The 27,806-nt window shown below is 49.8% G+C and overlaps 1 protein-coding gene across 1 annotated transcript in view; it reads left to right on the forward strand.

The window, feature by feature from the left end:
• The first annotated feature begins 1,983 nt into the window (after nt 1-1,983).
• RCAN1 (regulator of calcineurin 1) overlaps nt 1,984-27,806 on the forward strand; it is a 99,483-nt gene continuing 73,660 nt past the window's right edge. Inside the window, exon 1 of the mRNA XM_060640447.3 lies at nt 1,984-2,389. Coding sequence (XP_060496430.1) covers nt 2,147-2,389 — 243 coding nt within the window. The 5' untranslated portion in view covers nt 1,984-2,146. The remainder of the gene's footprint in view (nt 2,390-27,806) is intronic.

Consider the following 27,806-nt stretch of genomic DNA (forward strand, 5'->3'; position numbering starts at 1 on the left):
TCGACTCTGCAATGTCACCCACTCTGCCACGATCCATCTAACCCCTTGTGGCCTTTATCACATTCTCTTTTCTGTAAATTTTAGCTTTATGGAGATATAATTCACATACCATAAAATCCACTCTTGAAAATACAACTCACTGGCTTTTAGTATATTCACGGAGCTGTGCAAATCTCACCACAGTCCAGTTTTACAGCATTTTCTTCACGCACGCCCCCCCCCCCCAAAAAAAATACCCTGTAGCACTCGCTGTGTCTTCTCTCCTCCCCCAGCCCCTGACCACCACTCATTTCCTTTCGGTCTCTATGGATTTGCCTCTCTTGCACATTTCATATAAATGGAATCATACAGCAGGCGGCTTTTTGTGACTGGCTTCTTTCACTTAGCATAATGTTTTCAAGGTTCATCATGTTGTCGTATGTATCAGAACTTCATCCCTTTTCGTGGTCGAATAATATTCCATTACATGGCTATCCACCTCCCTTACCCATTCATCTGTTGATGAATGAACATTTTGGGGTTATTTCCACTTTGGGGCTATTTTTATTTTTTTTTTTTTAATTTTTTTTCAACGTTTTTTATTTATTTTTGGGACAGAGAGAGACAGAGCATGAACGGAAGAGGGGCAGAGAGAGAGGGAGACACAGAATCCGAAACAGGCTCCAGGCTCTGAGCCATCAGCCCAGGGCCTGACGCGGGGCTCGAACTCACAGACCGCGAGATTCGTGACCTGGCCGAAGTCGGACGCTTAACCGGCTGCGCCACCCAGGCGCCCAAGGGGCTATTTTTAATAATGATGCTACGAACCTTTGGATGTTGGTTTTGTGTGGACATGTTGTCATTTCTGTTGGGTTTATACCTAGGAAAGGAATTGCGGAGTCCTGCAGTAACTGTGTTGAACTTTCTGAGGAACTTGCAAGCCGTCTTTCCAAAGTGGCTGCACCGTTTTACATTCCCACCAGCAGTACAGGATGGTTCCTAGATTTCTCGAATCCCGTATCACATTGTATTTTATGAATTATCTCTGCATGCGGATTACTTACCCCACTTGGATTTAAGCTCCTCCTGACCACAAAACGTTCGTAAGATTGTCACAATGGCCACCCGGTCTAATTTCACACCTTCCAAAGAACTCTACACTTGAACAGAGTTACCAAGTATTGGGCCCTTACTGGATTCTTACCATACATGACTTCATTTTACAGATGAGGAAACTAAAATTCAGGTTACTCGTCCAAGCAATTAACAGCAAAGCTGATATTCAGACCCAAGTTTTGACTGTACCACGTGGTCTTTCACGGTGAAAAAAAAATCTACCTATTTTGCAGTGGGAAAAAGAGAGTCTTAGTTGAGAATTCGTGCTTTCCCTCTATAAACTCCCCAAAGGTAGGGCGCAATGTTTTGCTTCTTTCATTATCTTCTCTTGTGCGTAGCACAAAGGGGTAACTCAAAAATTTACTTCTGATTACATAAACCTTGAACAATGATATTATGACTAATAAGCTGAAATATAACAGTAAGGTATTGTCGTCATGGTCTAGTTCAATCCTTACTGCGACTATACGTGATAATATACGGTAAGCATCTAACCACTTGCCAATGCCCTCGGAGCCACAGCCACAACTGAATCTCGCTTAAATCCCCCAAAGTTGGCCTTTGTGCCTCAAAGCGTCACCGCCTGGGAACCAGAGAAGCGCTGCCTCTCCAGCTACCATCCCGGCGCCCAAGACGCAGCCTTGCGCCTTTCAGGTGACACCAGCCGGCTGCAAAGCGGCACTGGTTGACGAGGCCCGTGCCCCCAACCAGCATGGCCACCGTAAGGCTTCGGGGTGAGGGCGGCCGAATGAGGATCACGTGAGGAGAATCCCGTTCCTTTATTGGCTTTCCCTCCTGGGAGGGCGGGATACAATCACCCAGCGGGGGGCCGGTCTTAAAGGGCCCCGCGGCTGTGTCCTTCCCGAGCTCCGCCCCCGGGGCTGGGCGGGGCCGGCGCGCGGAGGCCGCGTCCGGGGGAGCCGTGGTGATCGCCGCCGGCTGAGACGAGAGCCCGAGGCGGTTAACCGCCGGGTCGGCGCGCGGGAGAGCGCGAGGGGCGCGCGCACGAGCCCGGCTCAGCCGACGGGAGCGCGCGGGCTCGGGCGCGGGGATGGAGGACGCCGTGGCCGGGCCCCGGCTCCGGGCGGCGGCCGAGGCGGCCGAGGCGCGAGCGCAGCCGGGGGTGACGCTGCGGCCCTTCGCGCAGTTCTCGGGGGCGGCCGAGGCCGACGAGGGCGGCGGCGACTGGAGCTTCATCGACTGCGAGATGGAAGAGGTGGACCTGCAGGACCTGCCCAGCGCCACCATCGCCTGCCACCTGGACCCGCGCGTGTTCGTGGACGGCCTGTGCCGGGTGAGGGCCGGGCCGGGCGGGCCGTCGGGTGGAGGGCGGACACTTGTTGCCCGGAGGAGGCGGCGCGGGTCGCGGCGCCCAGGTCCCGGCCGGCCCGGGGCAGCCTCTCCAGCCCGGGCCACCGGCGGGGCCGGGAGGCGACCCTCGGGGACGTGGCGATGCCCCCGGCCGCCTTGCCGCGGTCCACTCACGGCCCGGTGGGGCGGGGGCGCGCTCCCGGAGGGTCCCGGGTCCCTGAGCACCTGCCGGGCCGCGCGCGCAACCCGCAGGGGGGCTTTCAGCGCCTCGCCTTTGACGGTGGCCGGTCACCACCTCGCAGACAAGCGCCTGCCCCCGGGTGTCCACTCGGGTGGGGAGAGTAGGGGTTGGGGGGAGTGAAGTAAGAGACAGTCTCGGGATGAATTAGCACCCGGCGTGTCCGGGAGCTCGCAGGGCCACCCCCGGGGCATGTAAGGTAGCTCGGGCGGCACTTACTCCTTTGGGGAAGGGGCTCCCCTCATTCACCGGGAGGAGGAAACAGACGTGGAGCGGCGACGTGACTCACTGTTCATAAATAGGACAGCGTCTCTGCATTCTCAATCTGCACTCTTGGAAGAAAAACCAATGTTTGGGTGAGGATCTGTGGTTGCTCATTATCCTGTGGCTGGCCAGTTTCGGTCAAATGGTGTTGAGGGGAAGGGACCCATTCTCTAGGCCTTTAGAACAGTCGGGAATCTTGCTCTCTGAAGGGGTGACTTGCCACCATTGGGACACGCTATACATGGGGAGTTGATTTTTTTTTTTTTAATCCACCCAGTTTAGAAATTTAGGAGAGTGAGGGGGCAGGTATGAGTAATCAATGGTGGTGGCAGGGAGGAGGAATCTATTTCCAATCTACAATTAGTGTGCAGAATAGGATTTGGACAACGCAGGCGTTGCAGAATAAAGCCTGTCTCTAAGAGATATGTCTCAGGAGGAGAGCAGCCGTCAAAAAAAGCGATGCTTTCCATGCTTGGCTCTGGGTCTGCGTATACTGTCTATGAACTTGTAGTAGGAGGCTGTTGCCAAGAGGTACGCCACTGTGGAGCCGAGAATGGTGTGCTGGAGTCCCATTGATTTGTAATTTATGTGCCCATCCACTTTCAGAAAGGATTCACAAGGGCCGTGTGCTTAGGCAACTTCCTGTGCGTGCTTTCTAAAGCAACAGTTGTCGTAAGTGCGGGGTCCCGCTCGTCTTACTCTCAAACCTTGTCTCTTCCCGCGGCCAAGGTCTAACTAGCATTTCAGGTCTCTTTCCCCGGGGGTCCGAGGCTGTCCTTCTGATGGAGCCAGGTCAGGTCATGTGAGACTGCATTTATTTGCTTGGGTGTCTAGCAATTCGTAGTTTTCCAGTTTTCCCAGTTAAGTGTGGGGGACATTCCTGAGATCGCTTTGTATGAAATTTGGTCCGCTTTGCCAGCTATTCGTTTATAACAAATGTTGGCAACTCTGCTTGGGCCAGGCGCTATTCTGGGCTCTGAGGGCACAGCAGTGAATGGAACAGCAAGTCTGCCTTTCGGGGCTGACCTTTTTGTGGGCGGCAACAGACAGTGAACAAATATTGAGTCTGTCACGAGGCGACAGTGCTATAGGAAAAAGTAGGAAGGAGGAGATAGGGGAGGAAGGAGTGGAGGTCTGGGAGGGGAGGGAGATTGATGTTTTAGTAATGACGATCGGGGAAGGGCTTACTAAGGAGGGGATATTTTGAACAGGCAGTGGGCTACCGTTCATTCCTTCATTTATTCTTTTGCGGTTTATCGAGTGCTTACTACGTTCCAGGCACTGTTTTGGGCCCAGTGAGTAGAGGGGCGAACACAGTGAGCTTCCTGCTGATGTTCTAGTGGTTGAAAGGGGGGGGGGGGTTAGGTAACAGAGGAATATAAGGGAACAAGGTCATTTCAGATAGTATGAAGTGCAATGGAGAAAGTAACATAGGATTGTAGGCTAGAGAGCCACCCAGGGGAGGATGGGGGCTGAGTCAGAATCAGTCCTCACGGGAGCACTGTGGTGGTTGAAGGGGTTTTAGTAAAGAACTGATTAATCGCAGCAGGACTAAGAGAGTCCCCTGGGGGGGGGGGGGTGGTATCGAGGGGAGGAAGTGGCATTGCTAGAGCCTGGGGAGAGCAGCGGCCCGGCAGGAGAGGCAGATGTGAAGGGATGGGATTGAGATGCTGTGGCAGGGACTGGCAGGGAGGAAATACCCCCCGCTTGCCCTGGCTTTCTGATCTCCTTGGCTGAAGCCAGCTGGCAGCCAGGAGGCAGGGGGGCCCCGAACAATACAGTCCCATAGGTGGGCTCAGCCTTCCAGAGCCCGGAGAAGGGGAGAGAGGGCAGAGAAGGGCCCTGGGGACGGTGCAGGCAAAGAGGACGTGCAGAGAGGAGTCAGCACGGGGCCACTTTAGATGGAGTGGCCCTGGAAGGTGTCTCTGCACAGCTCGGACTGGGCTGGCAGGAGGAAGCTCCCGGTGCAGATCTCACGTGGCTGGCCTCCAGGCAGAGGGAACAGCCAATACAGAAGTTCCGAGGCAGTGGTGAGCTGAGTGAATTCAGAAGGCGCAAAGGGGCCCTCGTGGCCGAGTGGGAGATGGTAGGGGGAGACTGAGGTTCGACACAGCCGGGGGGGAATGGTTCCATGAGGGGCCTTGGTGGCCATGGGAGGGATTCAGATGTTATTCTAACAGCCAAGCCGAGTGGAGAAGGTCTCTTGGACAAGGAGAGTCGGGGGGTCAAGAGAGGAAGCAAGGAGACCCCCTAGGCGGCTCTTGCCTTTCCTTGTCCCAGGGAGCTTTGGAAGTGTTTGGACTCCGATGGGGTGTTGGAGATGGACCAAAGGACAGAGACTCTATTTGAGTCTGTCAGAATGGGGGTGGGGGAGCTTTATGAGCTTTGGTTGTGCATCCATAGGGTCCTGTAAGATGTCAAACAATTGGCAAAGACGCAAAATTCACTGGGCTAGTCAGAGGCTCGGAGGGCAAGTAGTTCTGGCAACCGAGGCGGTGAGAGCAGAAATCCCCGTGTGGCCTTCGGTGAGCCTTCCAGTAAAAAGAGATTTCTCCTTTAGCTAAAACCATCCCTCTAGGTGGGAAGGTGTGGCCTCTGACAGCCTTATTAGTTTAAAGGCTTTTCTCTCTCCCAACCGGGCCAGATCACCCAAAGGTGGTGTAATGAATATGTCCTTCTCCATCAGGTCAGTGTGGTCTGACCCCTAGTGGGCATGCCGCTAACTGCATTGCTGACAGAAGTCGCAGGGCCAGCAGGGGGTAGGGTGTCTGGTGGTCCCCTCTCATTCAACAGCCTCTTAGAAGGCCACCTGGATGAGTGATGGTGGCTTAGCTTGTTAGGGGACGCTGGAACAAAATGCCACAGACTGAGTGGCTTATAAGTAACAGACATGGGGGGCCTGGGTGCCTCAGTCAGTTAAGCGTCCGACTTCAGCTCAGGTCACGATCTCGCAGTTCAGGAGTTCGAGCCCCGCGTCGGCCTCTGTGCTGACAACTCAGCCTGGAGCCTCTTCAGATTCTGTGTCTCCTTCTTTCTCGGCCGCTCCCCCGTTCGCAGCCTGTCTCTCTCTCTCTCTCTCTCTCAAAAATAAAATAAACATAAAAAATTAAAAAATGAAATAAAATAAATAAACAACAGACATTTATTCCTCACCATTCCAGAGGCCAGCACGGGTGACAGCCCTCTTCTGGAATGCAGACTTCTCGCTGTGTCCTGAAGCCATGGCAGGGATGGGGAGCTGGGGCGGGGGGCTCTTTCATAAGGGCACTGGTCCCAGCCAGAGGGCTCCATCCTTGACCTAAATACCCCCCTAAAGTCCTCATCTGCTAATACCATCACCTTCAGGGGTTAAGATGTCGGCATGCAAAACTGGGGGGACCACAAACACCCAGACCATGGCAGATGGTGGGAAGGAAAAGGGCTGTGCCGGACTGTTCACCCAGGCTCGTATTATTCTCTTAGTCCCGAAAGAAAGAAATCGACCTGAGGCACCAATTCATTTGGGAATGTATATCAGAGGTCATTTTCTAGCCCTGACAGTTAGGTCTGATAGGTAGAATTTGTTTCTATTAGCTGGGTCATCATCGATGCTGTAAATAACTTATAATGAACATGTTCATTAAATGCTTATCTAACACCTAACTGAAGCTGTATGGTCATTAATTTCAAGTAATATTACTAGAGATTTGCACCATTACAAATGAATGAAGACTTTTATGAAAATAAAATTAGTTCCTGTTGTACAAATATTAATGTAGCATATCCCATTACCGTCCTCTTTCTGCAAGACTGTTTTTGCTTTACTGAGAAAGCAAAGCAGCACTTTGAAGCAGTAATTAGAGGTGCTTTGGCTTGTCGGCAGTGGTCCACTGGTTCCCTAGAATAAAAGCTAACTAGAAACTTAGAGGAGTTCTCAAAAAATGCTCTGTGAGTTTCCCAGCAGCAAATATAGTTCCATACGGTAATAGAAACGAATACCGCTTTATCTGTTGTCTGCAAGATGAATGCATATTTGATTCTTTTTAATGTTTATTGATTTTTGAGGGGGGGAGGGGCCGAGGAGGGGGTGTGGGGAAACAGAGGATCCGAAGCGGGCTCTGTGCTGACAGCAGCATACGGCCCGAAGCAAGGCTTGTACTCGTGAATCAGGAGATCCTGACCTGAGCCAAAGTCGGATGCCCGACCACCTGAGCCACCCAGGCACCCCTGTGTATTAGGTTGCTAGCGCTTTGCCCAAAGGCTAAGTCAGAACATATTAATCATCAAAAAAATGACTCTTCTCTAGTGAATAAACTCACCTTCCTTAAAACAGATGCCCACTTAAGATTCGTGATACAGACATGACTTTCTTTTAATAACAGGAAATATTCCGAGAGCCCTAAAAGGAGTTTGAGTGGTGGCTTTGATTTCTGTCTATCAGAGACGACTGATCGCACCTTAGCTACATACACAAGAGTCCCTGGGGAGCTCTAAAATCGTCCAGACCCGGGCCGCCCTGACCAGCTGCAGTCTCAGGGACTGGGAACCGCCTGGAAAGAATTGCCCGGGAAGCTCCCCCAGGTGATTCTAATGGGGAGTCCAGGTTGGGGACCGTTGTCCTACCTGGAAGGGGTTTTGCCTGACCGGAGGCGTTGTTGGGCCATGAAAAGATCCTTGAGTAATTGGCCGCTGGGTTCCATTTTGAGCCAGATCCGTGCCTCGATTGCCTCATGTCTAAACTCGAAGTCAGGCTCGTGGTCTGACGCCTCCCTTCTCTGAGTGGTGTCTGACCTCGTAGCTGGAAAGCAGGGTGATTGGCTGTCTGCCCTAGAGCCCTAGCCTTTGGGAGGTGACACGCAGGATCGGGGTGTGTGCTTTAACCTGGGGTTGCCTCCCTTCGCCTCTGTGCGCCTCCCTTTCCGCGGCTGCTCAGTCTCCAGATGTCACATGCTGGACTTGTCTTCCCAGAACCGATTTTTGTAGACAGGATACCATTCAATAGGAATTGGATGATGGAGATGGTTTTAGTGTCCGTGTCCGGGGTAGCACGGCTGATGCTACTTGGGGGCTGACTTCTGCTCCCAAGACTGTGGGCCCTTGGCCGTGTTTCTGCCTCTTTCTGTTACAAGTCAGTCTGTGGCAGCGTGTCGTGAGATGCGACATTCCATCTGGACAGCGGCAGTCGGCTTCCTCTGCAGTGTCAAATCCAGGCATTCTCAGGCCATTTTTAGCCTCACCCGAGTGTCGGAGGCATGTGGTTTCTCAAACTTGAACCGTGTGTAAACCGGCCCCGACACCCACCCCCAAAGAGTAGAGTGACGGTAAACCAATATGGTATGGTTTAATTTCTTTGGAAATGTTCAGCATGTTCTATGTTAAAAACAAAAAACAAAAAAAGCCCACAAAAACCCCAACCGTGTGTTTCATCCGTGCAAAGTTTATTTTAGAATTTATTCACTATATCCCTAATTTTAGAATTTCTGACTCTTACATGAATCAAATGATTTTTTATATCCGTGAGGTTCCTTGGGCCCCTCCCCGTCACCCGTCGTGGGAGCAAGTGTGTGGGTCGCTTTCAGCTCTGTCCCCTACCACCGGGCACTCAGCAGCGGTAGCATCCGCTGTCACTGCCCTGCAGCCAGGACTTTCCAGGCCCCAAGACAGTCCCCAAAGGGAACAAAACACAAACCGGCCTCGTGAGAGGACAGAGTGGCTAAAGCAGAAGCTGCTGGCGTCTGATTCCTGTGTCCACATTTCAGGTTGTGTTCGTCGCCTCTTGACTTTTGAAAAAGGTCCTCAGACAGTCCAGCCCACGCTTGTCATCCCCGCCGCCTGAGGGGACCCGTTTGCCGGGCTGCGTGACTGCATCACTCCTGGGGGGCAGCAGCCAGCTGTGCACACACAGCAGTGTCGCACATCAGTGTGTGCATTGAGGGTGGCAGCGGAGATAGGCCCGCGGCCCACATTTTCGGTGCCGATCGTCAGGACCCCTTTCAAGGGCTGGGGGGGCGAATGCCAGTCATTTGAAATACAATTCGGCTGTGACAGCAAACTTTTTTCTTTTTTCTTTTCTTTTCTTTTTTTTTTTTTAATGTTTATTTATTTTTGAGAGCGAGCGTGAGCAGGGGAGGGGCAGAGAGAGAGGGAGACGCAGAATCCGAAGCAGTCTCCAGGCTCTGAGCCGTCAGCACAGAGCCCGACGCGGGGCTCGAACTCACGAACCGCGAGATCATGACCTGAGCCGAAGTCGGACGCTCAACCGACTGAGCCACCCAGGCGCCCCTACTTATGTTTTTTTAATGTCAAAAGATTTGATGGGGTTTAATATGCTCCCCTCCCCACTGAAGTGTGCGCGAGAAGAGACAGTGCCGCCCGCTAGCAGAGGGCACGGGTCTGAAGCAAACCTTCACCACGCGGGTCCACAGTGGGAGTCTGAGGATGCTGTTTCTCCCACCGTGCCTTAGTTTCCCCACCTGTAAAGTGGGGGTGGTGACAGTACGTGTTACGATGTACATAAAATGCTTATCACTGACTAGGACGGAGTAAACATAACCACCTGCGTTGGTGTATCAGTTATCTACAGCTGTGCGACAAACTGACTCAAAACATGGTCGTTTCTTTAGAGAGAGTTGGGGAGGGGCAGAGAGAGGGAGAGAGAGAGAGAATCCCAAGCAGGCTCCTCGGTGTCAGCACCGAGCCCGACGTGAGGCTCGAACCCACGAACCGTGACCTTGACCTGAGCCGAAAGCAAGAGTCCGACGCTTCACCCACCGAGCCGCCCAGGCGCCCCAACATAGCGCTTGAAAACAATACATTTCATTATCCCACGGTTTCTGAGGGTCAGGATTCCAGGGACGGCTTTGCTTGGCGCCTCTCCCTCCAGGTCGGCCTCCTCCGAAGGCCACGCAGAAGGAGTGTCTGCTTCCAGCCTCCCTCACGTGGTTGGCCGCAGGATTGCCTTTCTGGGGGGCTCCTGGGCTGAGGGCCTCACCTCCTTGGTGGCTGTTGGCCAGAGGCCTCCCCGGTCTCCTTGCCACGTGGGCGTCTCCACAGGGCACCTCCCAGCCTGGCAGCTGGCTTCCCTCGAGCGAGCGAGGAAGGGCACGTGACAGGCGGGGGATCCGCAGTCCTAACCTCAGAGCGGAAGGAACCCCGCCACTTTTGCTCTGCTCTGTGGGTGAGAAGTGAGGCCGTGCCAGGGGCAGGGGGCGCCCACCAGGGCGGGACTCCCGGGAGGTGGAGGTCCCTGGGCCATCTCAGGCTGCCTGCCGCGGGAGCTCATCTGTTAGGACACTGTTTTCTTTGTAAACTCTTCTGACTTCTTGGAGCAGCTAACCCTCAAGTGCTTATGAAGGTTTTTTCTAATCTGTTTTGTTTTTGTTTTTTTTTTTAAGCTTCAACCCTATAAAAGTCCTTTTCTCCACAGTTTTAGGTGGCACCACTGAACATAAAATACCCCATTGATAGGATTATAGCTCGGTTATTAGGTTTCTACAGTATCAAAAGCTGTTAGCCACTCCGTTTCTGAAAGGAGAGCTCGGGAAACTGGACCCATTGACGTTGGGAAGGGTCAGGACAGTATTTTTCCTTTCGGTGCTAATTTCAGCAGGTGTGGGGTGAAACTCCTGTGTTAGTCCTAATCAACGCCATAGGAACAAGTATTTGAGGCTGGCCTGAATTCAGATTTAAAAAATGAAAGTGTCGGTTAGTTCAGATAGCTGAGTTTGGATTTGTTTTCGCTCAACGTAACAGTAGCGTGTTTTCCTTCCCCCCTTTATATTTTTTTGTTAAACTTCCTGCTTTATTTTATTTATTTACTAAGTTTATTTCTGAGAGAGAGAGGGAGGGAGGGAGAGAGAGAGAGAGAGAGGGAGAGTGTGTGTGTGTGTGTGTGTGTGTGTGTGTGTGTGTGTGTGTGAGCTGGGGAGGGGCAGGGGGAGAGAGAGAATCCCATCCCATGCAGGCTCCACGTGGTCAGTGCAGAACCCAACACAGGGCTCAAACTCACGAACTGTAAGATCATGACCTGAGCCGAAATCACACGCAAGGGGCAGGGGGCTTAACGGATCAGGAGTCAGATGCTTAACTGACTGAGCCACCCAGGCGCCTCTCTGCTTTATTTTAAAGATGATAAAGTAGTTCCCATTCATTACGGTGAAGTTTTTTTATGTGTAATATATTTCTTTTCATCTTCTTATAAGAACTCTGCACAATAGGTGCAATAACATCCCCATTGCACAGATGTGGAGACTGAGGCCAGCAGAGGCCAAGTAGCCTGTCCTAGGTCGCATAGCCAGGAAGTGCTGGTCCTCTGATTCAAGCCTCGTTTTGGCAACCTCCAGAGCTTGGGCCCTCGTCATCTTACAGAGTACAGCTCTGCACATGAATTTTTCATGTCTTTCACATCTTATTGAAACCCCAGGGCTGCTCGGTGAAGAAAGTATTTTTATCCACAGGAAACGGAGGTTCAGATGAGTTACAGCTCTGTTACTCCTTCAGCCATTTATTTATACTTAACGGTGTATCTGAGTGCTCTTGGTATATCAGTGACAGCCATAGTGATGTTCTTGTGTTCAAGCAGAAGGCAGGGCCTGGGCGCTGGAGCCAGAAAGACCTGGATTTGAACCTTGGCTCCATCACTTCATTCATTCATTCATTCATTCATTCATTCGTTCGTCTGTTCGTTCATTCATTCGTTCATCCATTCATTCAACAAACGTTTACTGGATGCCTATTCTGAGCACTGTGCTGGTTTCAGAACCAGTCCTGGGACCCCAGGTGAGTCTCCCACCCGCCCCAAGGCCCCGCCTCCTTGGTTGCAGAATGAAGACAGTCATCCCCACCCCACGGTCATGGTGACATCAGCATGAGGGGGCGCAGCCCTAGACAGCCTTTGGTGAGTGACAGACACCAACCATCCCCACCTTCGTGGGGCTCACAGGTTAGCAGCAAAGACGCAGAATTAACTTTTGATTCCTGTGTGTTATGGTCAGTTGGTCAACGTAACCAAAGCACTTAGTAGATCCATAAAAAACCACATGTCGTTGGGCAAGTTATTTAACCAAACCTCAGTCGCTTCCTCTATAAAGTGAGCAGGTTGAATTGGATAATGTCTGTGAGGCCATTTCTGCCTCTCGAAACGATATGGGTGGCTTTACACTCTTACATCAGTGGCACATGGTTAGAACAGGGCCCATTTGCCCTTTGCTCCCCAGCACGCCCACATGTTAAAATCAGACTTTTCCAAGCAGGAAGTTGCTCAAGAAGGGAATTTCTCTAGTGTGAATGTAGTTTTCCATCCGGCTCTCCCACCTGTAGGGGAGGCAGAACCTGACCTCCACTCATCCTGGGTTTTCGGCTGCGGCTCTTTAACAAAAAGACAGATTAATAAGAGAAAAAACAGACCGTTATTACTGGGTGCCGTGCATGTCACAAGGGAGAAGCCTCAGCGGAATGGAACTCGGCTTATCAATCCTCTTGAACAAAGAACGACATACTTGCAGAGGAACGACAGGGCAGAGAAAAGCCATTTCAGGCTTCCAAGGGCAGCCGACTGTGGAAAGGTAAAGATGTGGGAGGAGTAAGGTTCCTCTGGTGTCTTCTCTGGGCTGATAAAGAGTCTGGAGTTGTCTCCAGTAAAAGGAGACTTTACATGCTGCCTTTAGGCAGAAAAAGAGGGAGGAGATAGAACTTTATTGCCTTCAGCTCAAAATAACTTTCATGTCAAAGAGGGATACTTGGGGGGGTGACATATTCTGCTTCCTTCACACCCATACTCGAGTCCTACACTGGTCAGTGAGAGGCCTGTCTGCGGGTTTGTAACTGCAGAGGACGTGAATTTCAGTCACTTAGAAATTTACATGGGGCTGATGTGAAAGAAACCTGTGTCAGAGGGCGTTTAACTGACCGCTGCATTGATTCTGTCCATGCAGCATTGGAGGGTCTGCCAAAGAGAGCCTCACAGGGCCGGACCACTTATGTGAAATGTTTGTTCTTACAGTCTCTTGCTTACTTGGGACTTTTCCAAATCTCCTGATGGCTATTACTTATTGACAGGTGACAATATGTCCCATTTGCACGTCTGATTTATGCCCGTCGTCCCGGGAAAGTTATCAGTCGTACCCCTTTGACTCTTAAGTTTGGATGATAAAGTACAATTAATGATAGCACCCTGTTTATGAAGCACCATTTGTTCCAAATATTTTATGCACATCATTTATTTTTTTTTAAGTTTATTTGTTTATTTTGAGAGAGAGATAGGGAGAGAGAGAGGATCCCAAGAAGGCTCCACACTGTCAGTGCAGAGCCCGACACGGGGCTCGAGCTCACAAACCGTGAGATCATGTCCTGAGCCCAAGTGAGGCGCTTAACCGACTGAGCCCCCCGGGGTACCCAGCACATCATTTAATCCTTCTTACAACCTTCTAAGAAAAATACTATCTTTGCCTCTTTTGTAGAAGAAGTCTTCTTCCCCCTTTGCAAAACTACTCAGCACATAGAATCCCGCTGCAACTGGGCCTCTGACCGTGGGCACTCTCGCAGAACCAGGGCAGGAAGGGCCCCTCAGCCTACACCCTGCTTTTCTCTCAGGAGGAATCAAGGCTCAGAGAGGGGATGATGTCTCCTCAGGGGTGCTCCCGGGACATTGGCTGGAACTAGAACAGGTCTCCTGGCCCCTACCTGCTGCCTTTTGTACTACTGCCCGTGTAATTCCCCGGAAGTAACGTCCTCCCCTCTCCCACCCCCGCCCCACCCAAAGAACCCAGAGCACATGAATAATGAGGACAGCTAGAGATAAGTCAGCCAGGACAGGCAAAACTGTCCCAGTGCCACTGTTAGGGGGCTGCCACAGAGCAGGGTATCCGGGGCCTCTCCTGGCCCGAGAGGCAGAGAGCTTTGCCCCTGAGCCAGTCCCATGCTGTTCAAAACACCAGCACTGGCCACCAGGGGGAAGTAACTTCGCGTATGTTCTGCGATGGAGCCCGTCTGTTGACTTAGACTTTAATTCAGGCATCAGGACAGAAAGTGCATTTTCAGCAGGAAGAAGTCACGCCTGTACCGCAAAAGAAGCTATTTAAAGATTAGTTTGTAGTTGAAACTTTCACGCGGAGGGACCGCCTCCCCTGCCCACAGAAGACCAAGGGAGCGAGAGCCACCTCCCGAGTGGCCCCTTCCCTGCCGCTGGGCGATGCCGGGCCTTCGGTGGGAACAGGAAGCACAGGGGCATGTGGTCCTCCTACTCCAGCCATGCCTGGTTCGAGTTTGGCACTTCCTCTGCCTCAGGCTCGGGTTTGAGGTTTGTCGGGACTGTGACTCCAATTATCAGCGGAGGGGCACCTGGGTGGCTCAGTCGGTTAAGTGTCGGACTCTTGGTCTCCGCTCAGTTCATGATCTCACGGTTTGTGGGATCGAGGCCCACATCAGGCTCCTTGCTGACAGTGTAGAGCCTGCTTGGGATTCTCTCTCTCCCTCACTCTCTCTACCCCTCCTGCACTCTCTGTCTCTCTCAAAATAAATAAATAAATAAACTTAAAAAAATAAAAAAATAATAGTTAAAACAATCATCAACAAAGGGGCACCCGGGTGGCTCAGTCGGTTGAGCATCTGACTCTTGATTTCAGCTCAGGTCATGATCTCAGGGTTTGTGGGATCGAGGCCCGCATCAGGCTCCTTGCTGACAGTGTAGAGCCTGCTTGGGATTCTCTCTCTCCCTCACTCTCTCTACCCCTCCTGCACTCTCTGTCTCTCTCAAAATAAATAAATAAATAAACTTAAAAAAATAAAAAAATAATAGTTAAAACAATCATCAACAAAGGGGCACCCGGGTGGCTCAGTCGGTTGAGCATCTGACTCTTGATTTCAGCTCAGGTCATGATCTCAGGGTTTGTGGGATCGAGGCCCGCATCAGGCTCCTTGCTGACAGTGTAGAGCCTGCTTGGGATTCTCTCTCTCCCTCTCTCTCTGGACCTCCCCCACATGCACGTTCTTGCACACGTGCTCTCTCTCTCTGTCTCAAAATAAACATTCAAGTTATCAGCATAAAGAAATACAAAGGGAACTCATTCAGATGAATCAGACACCATTTCAGAGATAATGGGAATTTTCTGAGCTGGCTTCCGTTTTAGGTTACCACATAGACTACTTATAAAAGTAAAGCTTGTGCTGGCAGATCGGTCTCCAGACCTGTGCAGCAGGACGTGTTCTCTCACATGGGAGCCCCTGTCCTGGGGTGAACGTAGCCTTCAAACTCAGCCCCCTGTTGATCCCGACACAGGATTTTCAGACTGTTTTTATTTTTAAAATCAATCCTGAAGTGGTGTATTTCTTTGAAATGGTCAATACATTTGCAGGGGGCTAACACTTTGACCCTAATTTGCTCTGTTTTGCCGAATATTTATTCTTGACACGTACTGGGAAATAACTGCTCATCGGCAGAATACTTTGTAGCCTCCCCGTTTGGAGCATTTCAGTTGTGTAGAGCAAGTTGGGGAAAATGACCTGGTCCTCCACGTGGTGAGCCCGCCTGAGACGGTGGCGTGAGTGAGGTGGGGTGGGAGGTAGAGACATTGTATGGGGGGGATGACTCCCCGCAGTTGCTGGGGTGGGGGGGCCATCGTGCAGAGGACAGAACGGGGTGGTACATGCCTCAGTAGCGGCTTGGTCACCTCGAGGGCTGTGGCCGAGATTCCAAGCTTCATCTTCAGTCTGTAAAAGGAGGGCGAGGGGGTGCGTTCACCTTTCCTGGATGCGGTGAGGTGTTAAATACAGCACAGCAGTGTCTGTACTAGTATCTGAAGGCACGAGATACTCCGAAAGTATTTGTTTTGTCTTTATCAACGACCCCACTTTAACGGCCATGATTATATTACTGGATGATGATTCGTGTTGGGTTGCCATTTAATTTGTTTGTTAACTCATTCCCTTTTCATTTATTTCCTTCTCCTCCTTCGTTTTCTCTACTAGATAGCACAGGGGCCACACTGGCAGGATCACCTGGTGGCAGGTTCCTTTGCTGCTTGGTATTAATCTTAACTCTTATGGCTCCGCTGAAAGTGGAAAGGTCCAGGCGTGTGCGCCTGGAAGATCCTTAAGTGCCATTTGTTACGGGCACATGCCAACCTTGCTTTAGAGTCCTGAATGCTTAAAGGTGTTATGATGTTGGGAATAGGAGGGTGGGTCCCAAAGCCAAGTCAGCCTGAGTTCAAATCCCAGCTCTGCCAGCAACTGGCTGTGTGACCTTGGGCGAGTGACTTTTTTGCGCTTTGGTGTCTTTAAGTAGGCCTCACTCCCAGCCCAGAGCCCGGTGCGGGCCTTGAACTCATGACCCTGAGATCAAGACCTGAGCTGAGATCAAGAGTTGAACGCTTAACCAACTGAGCCACCCAGGCATCCCTGGTCTCTTTGTTTTTAAAGTACCTACCTCCTGGGGTTGTGAATATAGGGAATAAGGGCAGGCCACCCCAAAATGTGCCACTTTGGCATACTGACTCTTTTTTAAAAAGGCTACTTAAGAGATGGCCCGTGCAAGAAGACACTCAGACTGCCCTCTGCCCCTGATATAATCCTCCCACGCAGAAGGTACCCTCCCTGTACTAGGAGGTAAAGAGAAGAGACATCCTTACCATCAGAGAGAAATTCGGGGCTGAGAAAGCTGAACAAATAACCCTGTCACTTTTTACTAACTTATGACCCTAGTCCAAATTCTGATTAGAATTCCTTACTAATTAGAGGCGACTGGGTGGCTCAGTCGGTTGAGCATCCGACTTCGGCTCAGGTCGTGATCTCATGGGTTTGTGGGTTCGAGCCCCGCGTTGGGCTCTGGGCTGATAGCTCAGGGCCTGGACCCTGCTTCCGATTCTGTCTCCCTCTCTCTCTGCCCCTCCCCTGCTCGCACTCTCTCCCTTTCTCTCTCAAAAATAAAAAAAAAAAAGAATTCCTTACTAATTGAAGCTCCCAAAAGTTAAGTTTTTCTTTGTCCTGTCAATTCCTTACAGATGTATTGTTTCTTTGTCTAAAAAGTATGAAAACCGTATGCCTTGGTCATTTCTCTGGGTCTCAATTTCACTATTGGGTCTCCATGCACACATAATAAAACTTCTCCTGTTAATCTGTCTCAGGTCAAAGTAATTTTTGGTCCAGCTGGAAGACTTTAAAGGGTAGAGGAAGAATTCTTCCTTCCCTAAATAAGGATAAATATAAATTGTTAACCTTAAAAATAAAACTCCATATTATATGTCAAGCGTACTTCAATTAAAAAAAAATAAACAGTGGTGTCCAGGTAACTAAAAATAATAAAATTAAAAATAAAATAATGTAAATAAAATAAATTAAGTAAAGCTGTTAGTTATTTTACCAACAAAAATGCGTTAATTCCGGAATAACAGAATTGCAATTCCAGAGAAGCAAACTAAGGCTAAACCACAGACAAGCCTGGAGAACAAAGGAGAAGAATGTTCTTACATCAAGAAAGGGGAGGTTGGGAGGGCTGTGTAAACGAAAAAGCCATTGGCCTAAACAGGGAATTCAAGTATTGTGGCTTCTCATTGGCTGAGCTGTTGCTGGGGCAGGAGAAACCCTTTCTTCCTCCTATTGGCTGTGATCAAGTAGTATCCTGGTGCAAGGTTCCTCCCTCCCTCCATTTGATCGGAGGTAAGGTGTTAGCACTCCCCCTTCTGGCCTCCCATTTTGGCCAGGTTTCCCTTGATTAATTTTCACAAAATAAAGAGCTAAGAATAACACCAGGCTCAAAGTAAGTGTTTAGTACATGCTAGCAATTTTATTAAAACTAGTCTTAAAATCTAAATACTACGGTGTCTGAGTCGCTCACTGCTATTTATCCTGTGCCTAGGACAGTGCCTGCCACACAGTAGGCACTGAATAAATATTAAGTACGGCGGTAGAAGTAAAACACTAACATAAAAATGAAAGTATTGCTCTTTTAAGTCCATTAAATACTAAGCCTTATTTTCCCAGGAGGTTCCCGCACATGGGAGCATGTGTATGAGATTAACTGGCTGAGGTGCTGCTCAACATTAGGAACACTGTAGCAGGATGTGTCACACCAGGAGGCTAGCATGGCCTGTCATCACTTGTAAAAGCTTAGATCAAGTATGCTTTACCGTGGAATGAACTCTGCTACAAAGTTGAAAACAACTTAAGAAACAAAACGCGGTGGGGCGCCTGGGTGGCCCAGTCGATGAAGCCTCTGACTCTTGATCTCGGCTCACATCATGATCTCACGGTTTGTGGGATCGAGTCCCATGTGCGGCTCTGCGCTGACAATGTGGAGCCTGCTTGGGATTCTCAGTCTCCCTCTCTCTCTCCCTCTCCCCTTCTCTCTCTCTCGAAATAAATAAACAGCAACAAAAAACCCCCGAAACACTGTAAAAACAAATCTCAAGACAATGGATGTAAAAATCCATGAGCCCTAAAGCATAAAATCATTAATGCTGATGATGAGAAATCCTAGGGGCGTCTGGGGAGTTCAGTCAGTTAAGTGTCTGACTTCGGCCCAGGTCATGATCTGGCGGTTTGTGGGTTAGAGCCCCGCGTCGGGCTCTGTGCTGACAGCTCAGAGCCTGGAGCCTGCTTGGGATTCTGTGTCTCCCTCTCTCTCTGCCCCTCCCCTGCTCACTCTCTGTCTCTCCCTGCTCTTAAAACTAAATAAACGTTAAAAAAAAAAAAAAAATCCTAGACTTCCCAGCACAATTTTTATTCTTATTTTTATTATTTAAAAAAATTATTTTTAGACATTTATTAATAAATGTTCGAATTCGGAGTGACAGATTCCAAAGCAGGCTCCAGGCTCTGAGCTGTCAGTACAGAGCCCAACAAGGAGCTCGAACTCACGAACCGTTGAGATCGTGACTAAGCCGAAGTCGGATGTTTAACCGACTAAGCCACCCAGACGCCCCTTTCCGGCACAATTTTTAAAAAAAAATTCTGTAATTGAAAAGTAAATACCATGTTTGCTTGGGAGTCTTTCACTCTCTCTTGCCCTCCCTCTCTTCTTTCCTTATATCCTTTCGTTTTCTCTCCCTCTTTTCTCTTTCACTGTTCTTAGAATGCCTTTTAGGAGACACATCTTTTCAGAAATTCACTGTCATCTGCTAAATCTCCACTTACTGCACCAGCCAGACTCTAGCACCCTTGATAGAAGCTGGCTGGTCATTCTCTGCCAAATCTTGTCCCTAAGAGGGCAAAATCAACTTGTGATCTTATCTCTGAATGCTGCCCTGGTTTCCATTACTTCGTGCCAGGAAAGATGACCTTCCTTAATGAGATGCATGCTGTCTGCTTAGTACTCAGCGGCCTGCTGTGCTTTTAATTAAATGAACCAATCTTTAAAAGCTTTGTGGTTAGCCCCACAGCAGCCTGTCACCCCGCAGTCTGTCCCCGGTTACAGTAATTCCAGATGATTACATCATAGGGTGGCACCAGTGGGGACTGAAGGTTGGACTTTAGCACTGTATGATCTGGGCTCATACTTCTTAGAGCCAGTTCTCTGTGCTTTGGGTCCGGGATAACTCACCCCTTAACCTTCTTGCCAGAGAGCACTGCCATTCTAAGCTGGCTTTAGCAAAGAGTTTACGCACCATTGCGTTAGGTCCACAGCGTGCTGGTGTAACAGTATCTAATGGCATTAGGGAGAACTTTCTGAAGAGCACAACTCATAACACATTTCTGAGTACCAACCATGGGTTTTTTCATTCGTCTAGATTGCTATTTGATCTGAAGAATAATTCATTATAGAAGTAATACTTGGCCATAAAAATAAATGAAAGCACTTACTAAAAATTCCCCATCCTCTTCTCGCAACCTGTTTCTTAAAGATAGCCTCTGTTAAGTTTTATGTATACTGTTTCATGCATGTTCTATGCATGCATCAATGTGTATGTGGTGTAGATAAAGAGATAAATGCACTTAGATATATACCACGTATATATATTCATGCAATGTCATACTATACGCTGTTTTCCTACTTGCCTTTTTAAAATACTGTGGCTATCTTTCCAATAGACTGCATTTCTTTTGATGGCTACCTGGCATTTCAATATAAGAATATAACATTAAAAAAAAAAAAGAATATAACATTTAACCACAATTCCTACTGATAGACATTTACGTTGTTTGTGGGTCTTTCCCCCTATATAAACATTCTTGCAAGCAGCTCCTTATACATATATCTTTGTTTACTTGTGCAAATGTGTATGTTACATTTCTAGAAGTGGAATTTCTGAGTCAGAGGGTTTTTAGTGATTTTGCATCTCAATAGATGCTGCCAGCTTGCTCTCCAAAATGTTTACACTCCTGTATATTAACCCCTACACTGCATCAAACTTCCTCTTTCCCCACATGCTTGCCAACGAAAGGGATTCTAAAGCATTTTAGATCACTGGGATTCTAAAGCATTTTAGATCACTGCCAAGATCGTCGTTCAGAGGTGAAAAATAGTATCTCTTTGTTTGAACCGGTTTTTCCTAAAGTAGGAACAGGGTTGATCATCTTTTATGCTTCTCGAACTCTTGTTGGGTTGTTGTTGTTGTTCCTGTGAGTTGATTGTTTATATCTTTGTGCTACTTTTCTGGTAAGTTTGTGGACTTAAGAATGTGTAAGAATTTCCTGTATATTAAAGAAGTTGGTATTTTATCACGTATATTGCAGACATTGCCCCCAGTTTGCCATTTGAATGTATGTGGTTTTTATCCCACAGAAATGTTTACTCTTTTTATTTGTAGTTCAGATGTGGAACTTTTTTTTGCCTTCCAGTCTTCTGGGTTTGTCTCATACCTACAAAGTCCTTTCCTGGGCTTTGTATATATTTGTATATATTTTTTGTATATATATATATATTCTGATGTTTGCCATTAATTCATTGGGTATTTTGGTATAAGGAGTAAGGCAGATTTCTGGTTTTCTTTTTGCATGTTACCTGTGCATTCCAAATCCCACAGATTTGAAATACACGTCGGTATTAATCAGGGTGTTAATCTTTTTTCCCATTTCTGAACCTATTTCATGCTATTTTAGTGGCTGTGGCCTAACATGTTAGCCTTCTTTAACAATTAATGGGTCTAATTCTCCCCCATTCTTCTCTCTCAGCGTTTCATTTTCCAGCCAGTTTCATTTCTTACTGTTTTTTTTTTTCTTAATTTTTATTTTTGAGAGAGTGTGTGTGTGCAAGCAGGGGAGAGGGGAGAGAGACTCTCGAGGGGGCTCCATGCTCAGCGTGGAACCTGACGTGGGGCTCGATCCCACGGCCCTGGGATCGTGACCTGAGCTGAAATCAAGAGTCCAGTGCTCAAGGGGTACCTGCGTGGCTCAGTCTGTTAAACGTCCGACTCCGGCTCAGGTCATGATCTCACGGTTTGTGAATTCAAGTCCCACGTCGGGTTCTGTGCTGACTGCCTCGGATTCTGGGTCTCCCTCTCTCTGCCCCTCCCCTACTCGTGCTCTGTCTCTCTCAAAAATAAATAACCATTAAAAAAAATAAGAGTCCGATGCTCAGTTGACTGAGCCACCCAGACTCCTCAAACTCAGCATTTTTTATAAAACAATGGACTCTTATTATTTTATTTTGGTTTAGTTTTTAAATGTTTATTATTTTTGAGAGCGAGAGAGAGAGAGAGAACTCGCGCACATACGTGGGTGAGAAGCGGCGGGGGGGGGGGTGGGGGTGGGGGTTGGCACAGAGGATCCCAAGCAGGTTCTGTGCTGACAGCAGAGAGCCCAGTGGGGGGCTCAAAGTCAGGAATGGCGAGATCGTGACCTGAGCCAAAGTCGGACACTTAACTGACTGAGCCACCCAGGCGCCCCTCAGCACCTTTTAAATGACAGTATCTCACTTGATTTACATAGCTCCGTCAAAACTAGCCATTTTGCTCAACCGGCTGAGCCACCCAGGTGCCCCTCATTTGCTTATTCTTCATAAACTTCAGAATCATTCATTCTGTCACGTTCAAACTCTCCTCCACCCCCTACAAAGAATGGAATAAGAAGTGCAACAAGCAAACCTGTTAGGATTTGGAGTGAGATTGCTTTGGGCTTATAGTTATTTAAGTGAATATTCGCATCCGGAATGTTCCGTTTCTATAATGTTCTACCTATTTGGGCCACCTTTTTGCCACCAATAGAGATTTGACATTTTCTTCATGTAGATCCTGTCTGTTGTTTGTAGTTTGTATTCATGTTTCAGATTGTTGGGTGTAAATATTTTTTATGCAAACGTAGGAAATGTATTAAAATGCGAGCTCTCTTTTACTATTATACTGACTTCTACTGTCATATAAAGAAAAGTGTTGTTTCTATGGATTAGCTTTGTAACTAACTACCACACTGAGCCTCTTACTGTTTCTAACAGGGGTTCAGTTGATTCTTTTGTATTTTCCAGCTGTAAAGTCATACCCTCTGAAACTAGTGATAATTTGACACGTGCTTTACAAAACTTGTGGCTTAATTTCTTAGCCACATGGCACTTTAACAATGATTATAGTGGTGTCAGATGGCATCTTTATCTTGTACTGAACTTTTAAGGGGAGTGTGCTCGTATCTTACCATTGACCATAACCTTGGGATGGCGGTATGGTAGTTTAACTCACCTGCAAGTAACTTTGATGAATATGGTCCTTTCCTGGTCTAAACCTGCTTGTGCACAACAAACACATCCAGCTCTCTTCTTGCTGTTTTTTTTTGTTTGTTTGTTTCAATGTTTATTTTTTCGTTTTTGAGAGAGAGAGAGAGAGCAGAGGAGAGGCAGAGAGAGAGAATCCCAAGCAGGCTCTGCACTGTTGGCCCAGAGCCCAACGCGGGGCTTGCACCCACAAACCATGAGATCATAACCTGAGCCGAAATCAAGAGTTGGATGCTTAAGTGACTGAGCCATCCAGGTGCCCCAAGTTCTCTTGTTGCTTTTAAGTAGACTTGATCCTCCTTTAAAGAAGTGACTGGAAGGATGTTCTATGAACCATATGTCTCTGCCCAGTCTCGACACTGCCCAACCCACCAACTCTGTGTTGATGGAAAGGTTCTTTATCTGTGCTGCCCAGGGCAAGAGCCACTGAGCCACTGAGCCTAAGAAACGTGGTGGATACGATTGAGGAGCTGAATTTTTTATTTTATTTCACTTAGATTACTTTAAATTGTCACATGCTATTGAGTGCTCAAAATGTGGCTGGTGCTGCTGAGAAACGGAATTTCTTATTTTCTGTGTAAGTAACTTTAACTGAAATAGCCACACACGGCTTGTGGCCACAGAACCGGGCAGCACGATTCCGCCTTCGTATCGTGAGAGGATAGGACGCGAGCTCTGGAAACCACCTGGTGGCCCCTCGGTGCGCTCAGAGAGGTTGAGATTGCAAGCAGTCTCGCGCGCAAGTTCATGGCTGATGGCAAAGAGACGCCCAGGCAGGCGCCTCGTTCTCGTCTCAAGCTTTTCCCGCTAGGCCTGACCCCCACCTTCCTCCTCACTTCCTGTTTCCCTTCTTGAAGTGACAACCACGTCGTGGGGTGTGCAGACCAACAAGCGGTCGGTGAACGTGCCAGACCCCGCTGACTTCTTCACCGGGTGGGTTGACCCTGAGGCTTGCGCGGTTGGTGAGTTTCAGCTGAGTTTCCCTGCTCTGCTCTGCACGGTTCCCTTGGGGTTCGGGTGGTGCGGTGCTGGAGCCCATCCAAGAGCCCATCCGGGCCCTGCGCCTGGCCTCTCGGCAGGTGGGGTTGAAGGCAGCCCTTGGCACTGTGTTCTAGCATCCTCAGGAGATGCTTGTAACTGTGCCCTCTGGGTCCACATGTATTTTCTAGTCTTCTTCCTTCAAGACTGTGAACATGCGCACTTCCAGCAACACAGCAGCGTGTGGCTCCTACCCCTGTGACTGATCCAAACCGGAAAAGCAATTCGCGTCTGCTGAGTTGGGGTGTGGGGGAGAGAATAAAGAAAGGAGAGCCTTTAGGAAGGCCTTGGGGGGGGGGGTGGGGCGCCCGGATGGCTCAGTCGGTTAAGCCTCTGACTTCAGCTCAGGTCACTATCTCGCGATCTCGCAGTCCGTGAGTTCGAGCCCCGCGTGGGGCTCTGGGCTCAGAGCCTGGAGCCTGCTTCCAATTCTGTGTCTCCCTCTCTCTCTGCTCCTCCCCCGTTCATGCTCTGTCTCTCTCTCTGTCTCAAAAATAAATAAACGTTAAAAAAACAAACAAACAAAAAAAACATTAAAAAAAAAAAAAAAAAAGGAAGACCCTCAGGCCAGGGCTCCAGCCCAGGGTGGGTCTCCCAGTGACAGAGAAACCATAGTGGTGCTCAGAAGTCACTTGGAATTTTCCTACTTGAGCCGACCCTCCGCCTCTCCCGTGGAGATTTCCTAGGCAGTGACTTTGGGCCACAGCTGGCATTCTCCTGGACTTTCCCTTCCTGCCGGCCACTCATTGACATGCAGGAGTGACCTTACCCCATGAGGGACTCCTCACTCTTTCTGGCCGAGAGGAAGACCCGGCGCTCACACCCGGAGGTCATTGGTCGGAGCTTAGTGGTGACGGTGCCGAGTGCTTGCCCTGCCACTCACTCGTCGTGTGACTCTGGGCAGCTTGCTCACCCTCTCTGTGCTCACCTTCTCTGTGCCTTGGCTCACTGGCCTGGAAGATGGTAATGGCCACCTCGTGGGTAGGGCCGCCGTGAACATTCCACGAGTCCGTAGCTGGAAGGTGCTCAGAGGGCCCGGCTCCCCAGTATGCCCTCCACAAATGTTAGCTCTCCACACAGGGGACACTCTCCCTGCCCCCAGGGCAGGTGACCTCTAGGCTCTGTCCGCCCCTGCCCCTCGGTGAGAGCCCTCCATGCAGGCGTATTGAGAGCACTGCCAGGGTACGTGCGGATGGCTGCACCAGTGGCCCCCAGGGAGTCCCCTTTCCTGGCCGGGTCACATGCATGTCTCGGCGGGGCAGAGGGACAGCTGCTTTCTGACAGCAGGGTCCCAGGGCCCTGGGGGCGGCTTGTCCAGCACCAGCGACCCCACTGGAGCTGTCAGGACGCCGGCTCACGGGCCCGTCCGGGCGGCGCGTTGGTCTGGGGAGTGATGCTGTCCCAGGGGCCGGTGAAGGAGTTTGCGTGTCTGAACCTGTTTGCCAGCTGGGAAGTCAGCTGCCAGCTAGGAAGAGGACCCGCCTCCCAGGAGCAAGCAAAGCCCGGGGGTTCTGTTTCTCCCGGTTTCCACAGTGGCTGAGATAGCAGGGCCTACCTGCAGAGCCTGGCCTTCGGACCGGACCGTTCCCAGACGCTGGAACTTGTGGCGAATAGACGGCTTGTGTTCACTCCGGGCCGAGTCAGTAATTTGCGAAAAGGTCAAACTCGGCTTGAGCAGAACACAAAACCACTAGGATTCTAGTCTTCTGCCCCAGGTGCTCTTTTTTTTTTTTTTTTTTTCTTTTTTTCCCCATGGTCAGGCAAGACCTTGAAAGGTCTTGGTGTACTTCCTTAGAGCTTAAAAACTAAGTCATTGTCCTCCGGCTTTGGGGACTCTCTTTTCCTGTCCCCGCCCCCAGCACATCCAGAGAAGGGCTGTCGTGACTTTTCCCCAGCCACCCGCTCAGCACCTACTGTGTGCCAGTCCACACAGCAGCTGGCTCCTCTGTGTGTTGTGGCCAAGTAAATGCTTCTAGAGCCTTTGTTCTGTGCCAGGCACTGTTGAACGTGCTTCGAAATATGGACACATCCTGACACAAACACACAGAAAAGCTGCTCTCGTCTCCCTTTTATGGATGGACTAACCGAGGCCCCCAGAGGTGAAGTCGCCGGCTCCGTGTTGCACAGCTAAGTTGGGGGCGGGGCAGGATTTGAGCCCAGGCTGTTCTATCCCAGAGCCCAGAGTCCTTGACCACTGCCCCCTGCTGCCTCTTCATTCTGGTCCCCCGTTTAGTTTGATTCCAGCATCCCTGTGAGGTACACACTGTCGTTACGTGTGGCCTGGAAAGTTCCTGTGAAGGCCGGTAGCCGGCCTGGGATTCAGAAGCGATGCCCGTGGGCCCAGATCTGAACACTGCTGCTCCCCGGGCACCCGGCTGCCCAACCATCATTGCCATCCAAGTCCCTGGACTTTGTCTCAGCCCCTGCCCTCACGTTACACCCATCAGGTCGAATGCACCTGACAGACTCTCAGGGGCTCAAGGCTCCCCTTAAAGGGCACCTCTCTTCTCATCTTCATGAAACAGTCTCTTCTTTTCCAGCTGCGTCTCTGACTGCAAAATCGTTCTGTCTCCCCACGTGCTTGTTTACTGCTTCTGTTTCCTCTGGACAGTTTGTATCCTTTGCCTGATTCAGTGATCGGACTGTCGAGTTTAGGTAGATCTGGTTTCCGACTCAAGGGTCAGGGTCCTCCAGTCTCATCACTCGATACATAACATTTCAGTACCTTTTCTGTTTTGCCACGATTCTGAAAATAATCACTTGCCTGTCGTGCTAAATAAGAGCCTAAGGATGCAGATGTCACCCGTCGCCCAGCCCTCCAGCCTCAGAACAAAAAATAAGTGTCAGCTAGCAGTTTTTTCCTACACGGGCGACAGAATTATAAGCATGCCTGGGGCCGTGGTTGCCCAGAGCATGAGCCCCTTCTGTAGTCTGTACACCTGCTGCTTGAGGGCAGGACTCTCCCTGGTGGCCACCCTGTACCCCGACCTGAGACCTGGTGTGCGGGAGCACTCCATCAGTGTCTGTCCAGGGAATGACAGCAGGCAGCTCACACATATTTGGTGGGAATGGGGACCCAGGAAGCCAGGAACTAGCCCAGAACTTTCACAAAGAGAACGCCCACAACAATTTTCTTCTGTCTTCTAGAAGTTCTACTAAACCTACCTGCTGTTCCGGAAGCTGTGCGTGTCCTTTCTCTGTGCTTGGCTCAGCAGCCAGGGGGCTCCTCACCCCGACCCTGTGGCCCATTGGGACTCCATGCTTCCATCTCTTGGGGGCTCGATGTCTTCACCTATGAAGCTGGCACGGCTGTTTCTATTCGGGCTGCCTCGAGCCCCCTCCCTCGCCTAGGAGAGAGGCCGAGCAGGCTCATCATCCAGGAGCACTTCCCATGCTTAGTATGCGCAAAACAGAGCGGACACGCTCGCTCGGTTAGGATCCCTTTGACACAGCTCTAAGGGAAGCTCGTGATTCGGGGTGACAACTCACCCGAGTCATAAACCAAACCTTATTCCTAACCGTTTAATTTATTTTATAATCTGTGACGACGCACTTAGAGGATCGGCCGAGGGAGGGTGAGCTGGCATATGGTAAAAGTACGCTGTGCCTTGTCTGGCAGTCGGTCGTAAGCGCTCTGCAGGCTCGTGGCCGGGGGGCCGAGAGCTAATTAGTATCAGGTCGAAACACGTGGCATTGCCAGTGTCTGAGCATTTTTCACCCAAAGACGTTGGCGTTTCACTATTCTGCCGCTGTCCACGACCAGGCTGGCATTGGAGACCATCTCCGTAACTGAGCAAGACTGAAAGCATCATACGAAGTCCTACCGTGTGCAGACTGGGTCAAGTCCTGGTGTAATCTACCTAGAGGGAAGGTCAATCTCATTTTAGAACGAAGGCCACCGAGGTTTATTTGTGATTCCGCTCAGTGTTGGTGCAGAGCCCACGGGCACGGGTCTTCTGTGTATTGAAGCCCTCGTGACTGCTCAAGGCCCAGCGCCCATCCTCCGGGTCTTTATGTCCCCACACACTTAAGAGAAACAGCGTCACAGTCCATTCCCATGTCCTCCTGGAGCTCCAGTTAAGTCCAGCCATTGAGGCTTTCCTGTTATTGGAGATTGGCATCTCTGTATTAATCACTAGAGCACATAGAAGTTACATAGGAAAATCTGGTCGGGGACAGATGGCCCCAGCCAAGAAATGTGTGGTTGTTTTTTTGTTTGTTTTTTTTTTTTTCCCACGGAATCAGAAAACA

The sequence above is a fragment of the Panthera onca genome, chromosome C2 (genome assembly GCF_046562875.1).
Source record: "Panthera onca isolate mPanOnc1 chromosome C2, mPanOnc1 haplotype 2, whole genome shotgun sequence".
Taxonomy (NCBI): domain Eukaryota; kingdom Metazoa; phylum Chordata; class Mammalia; order Carnivora; family Felidae; genus Panthera; species Panthera onca.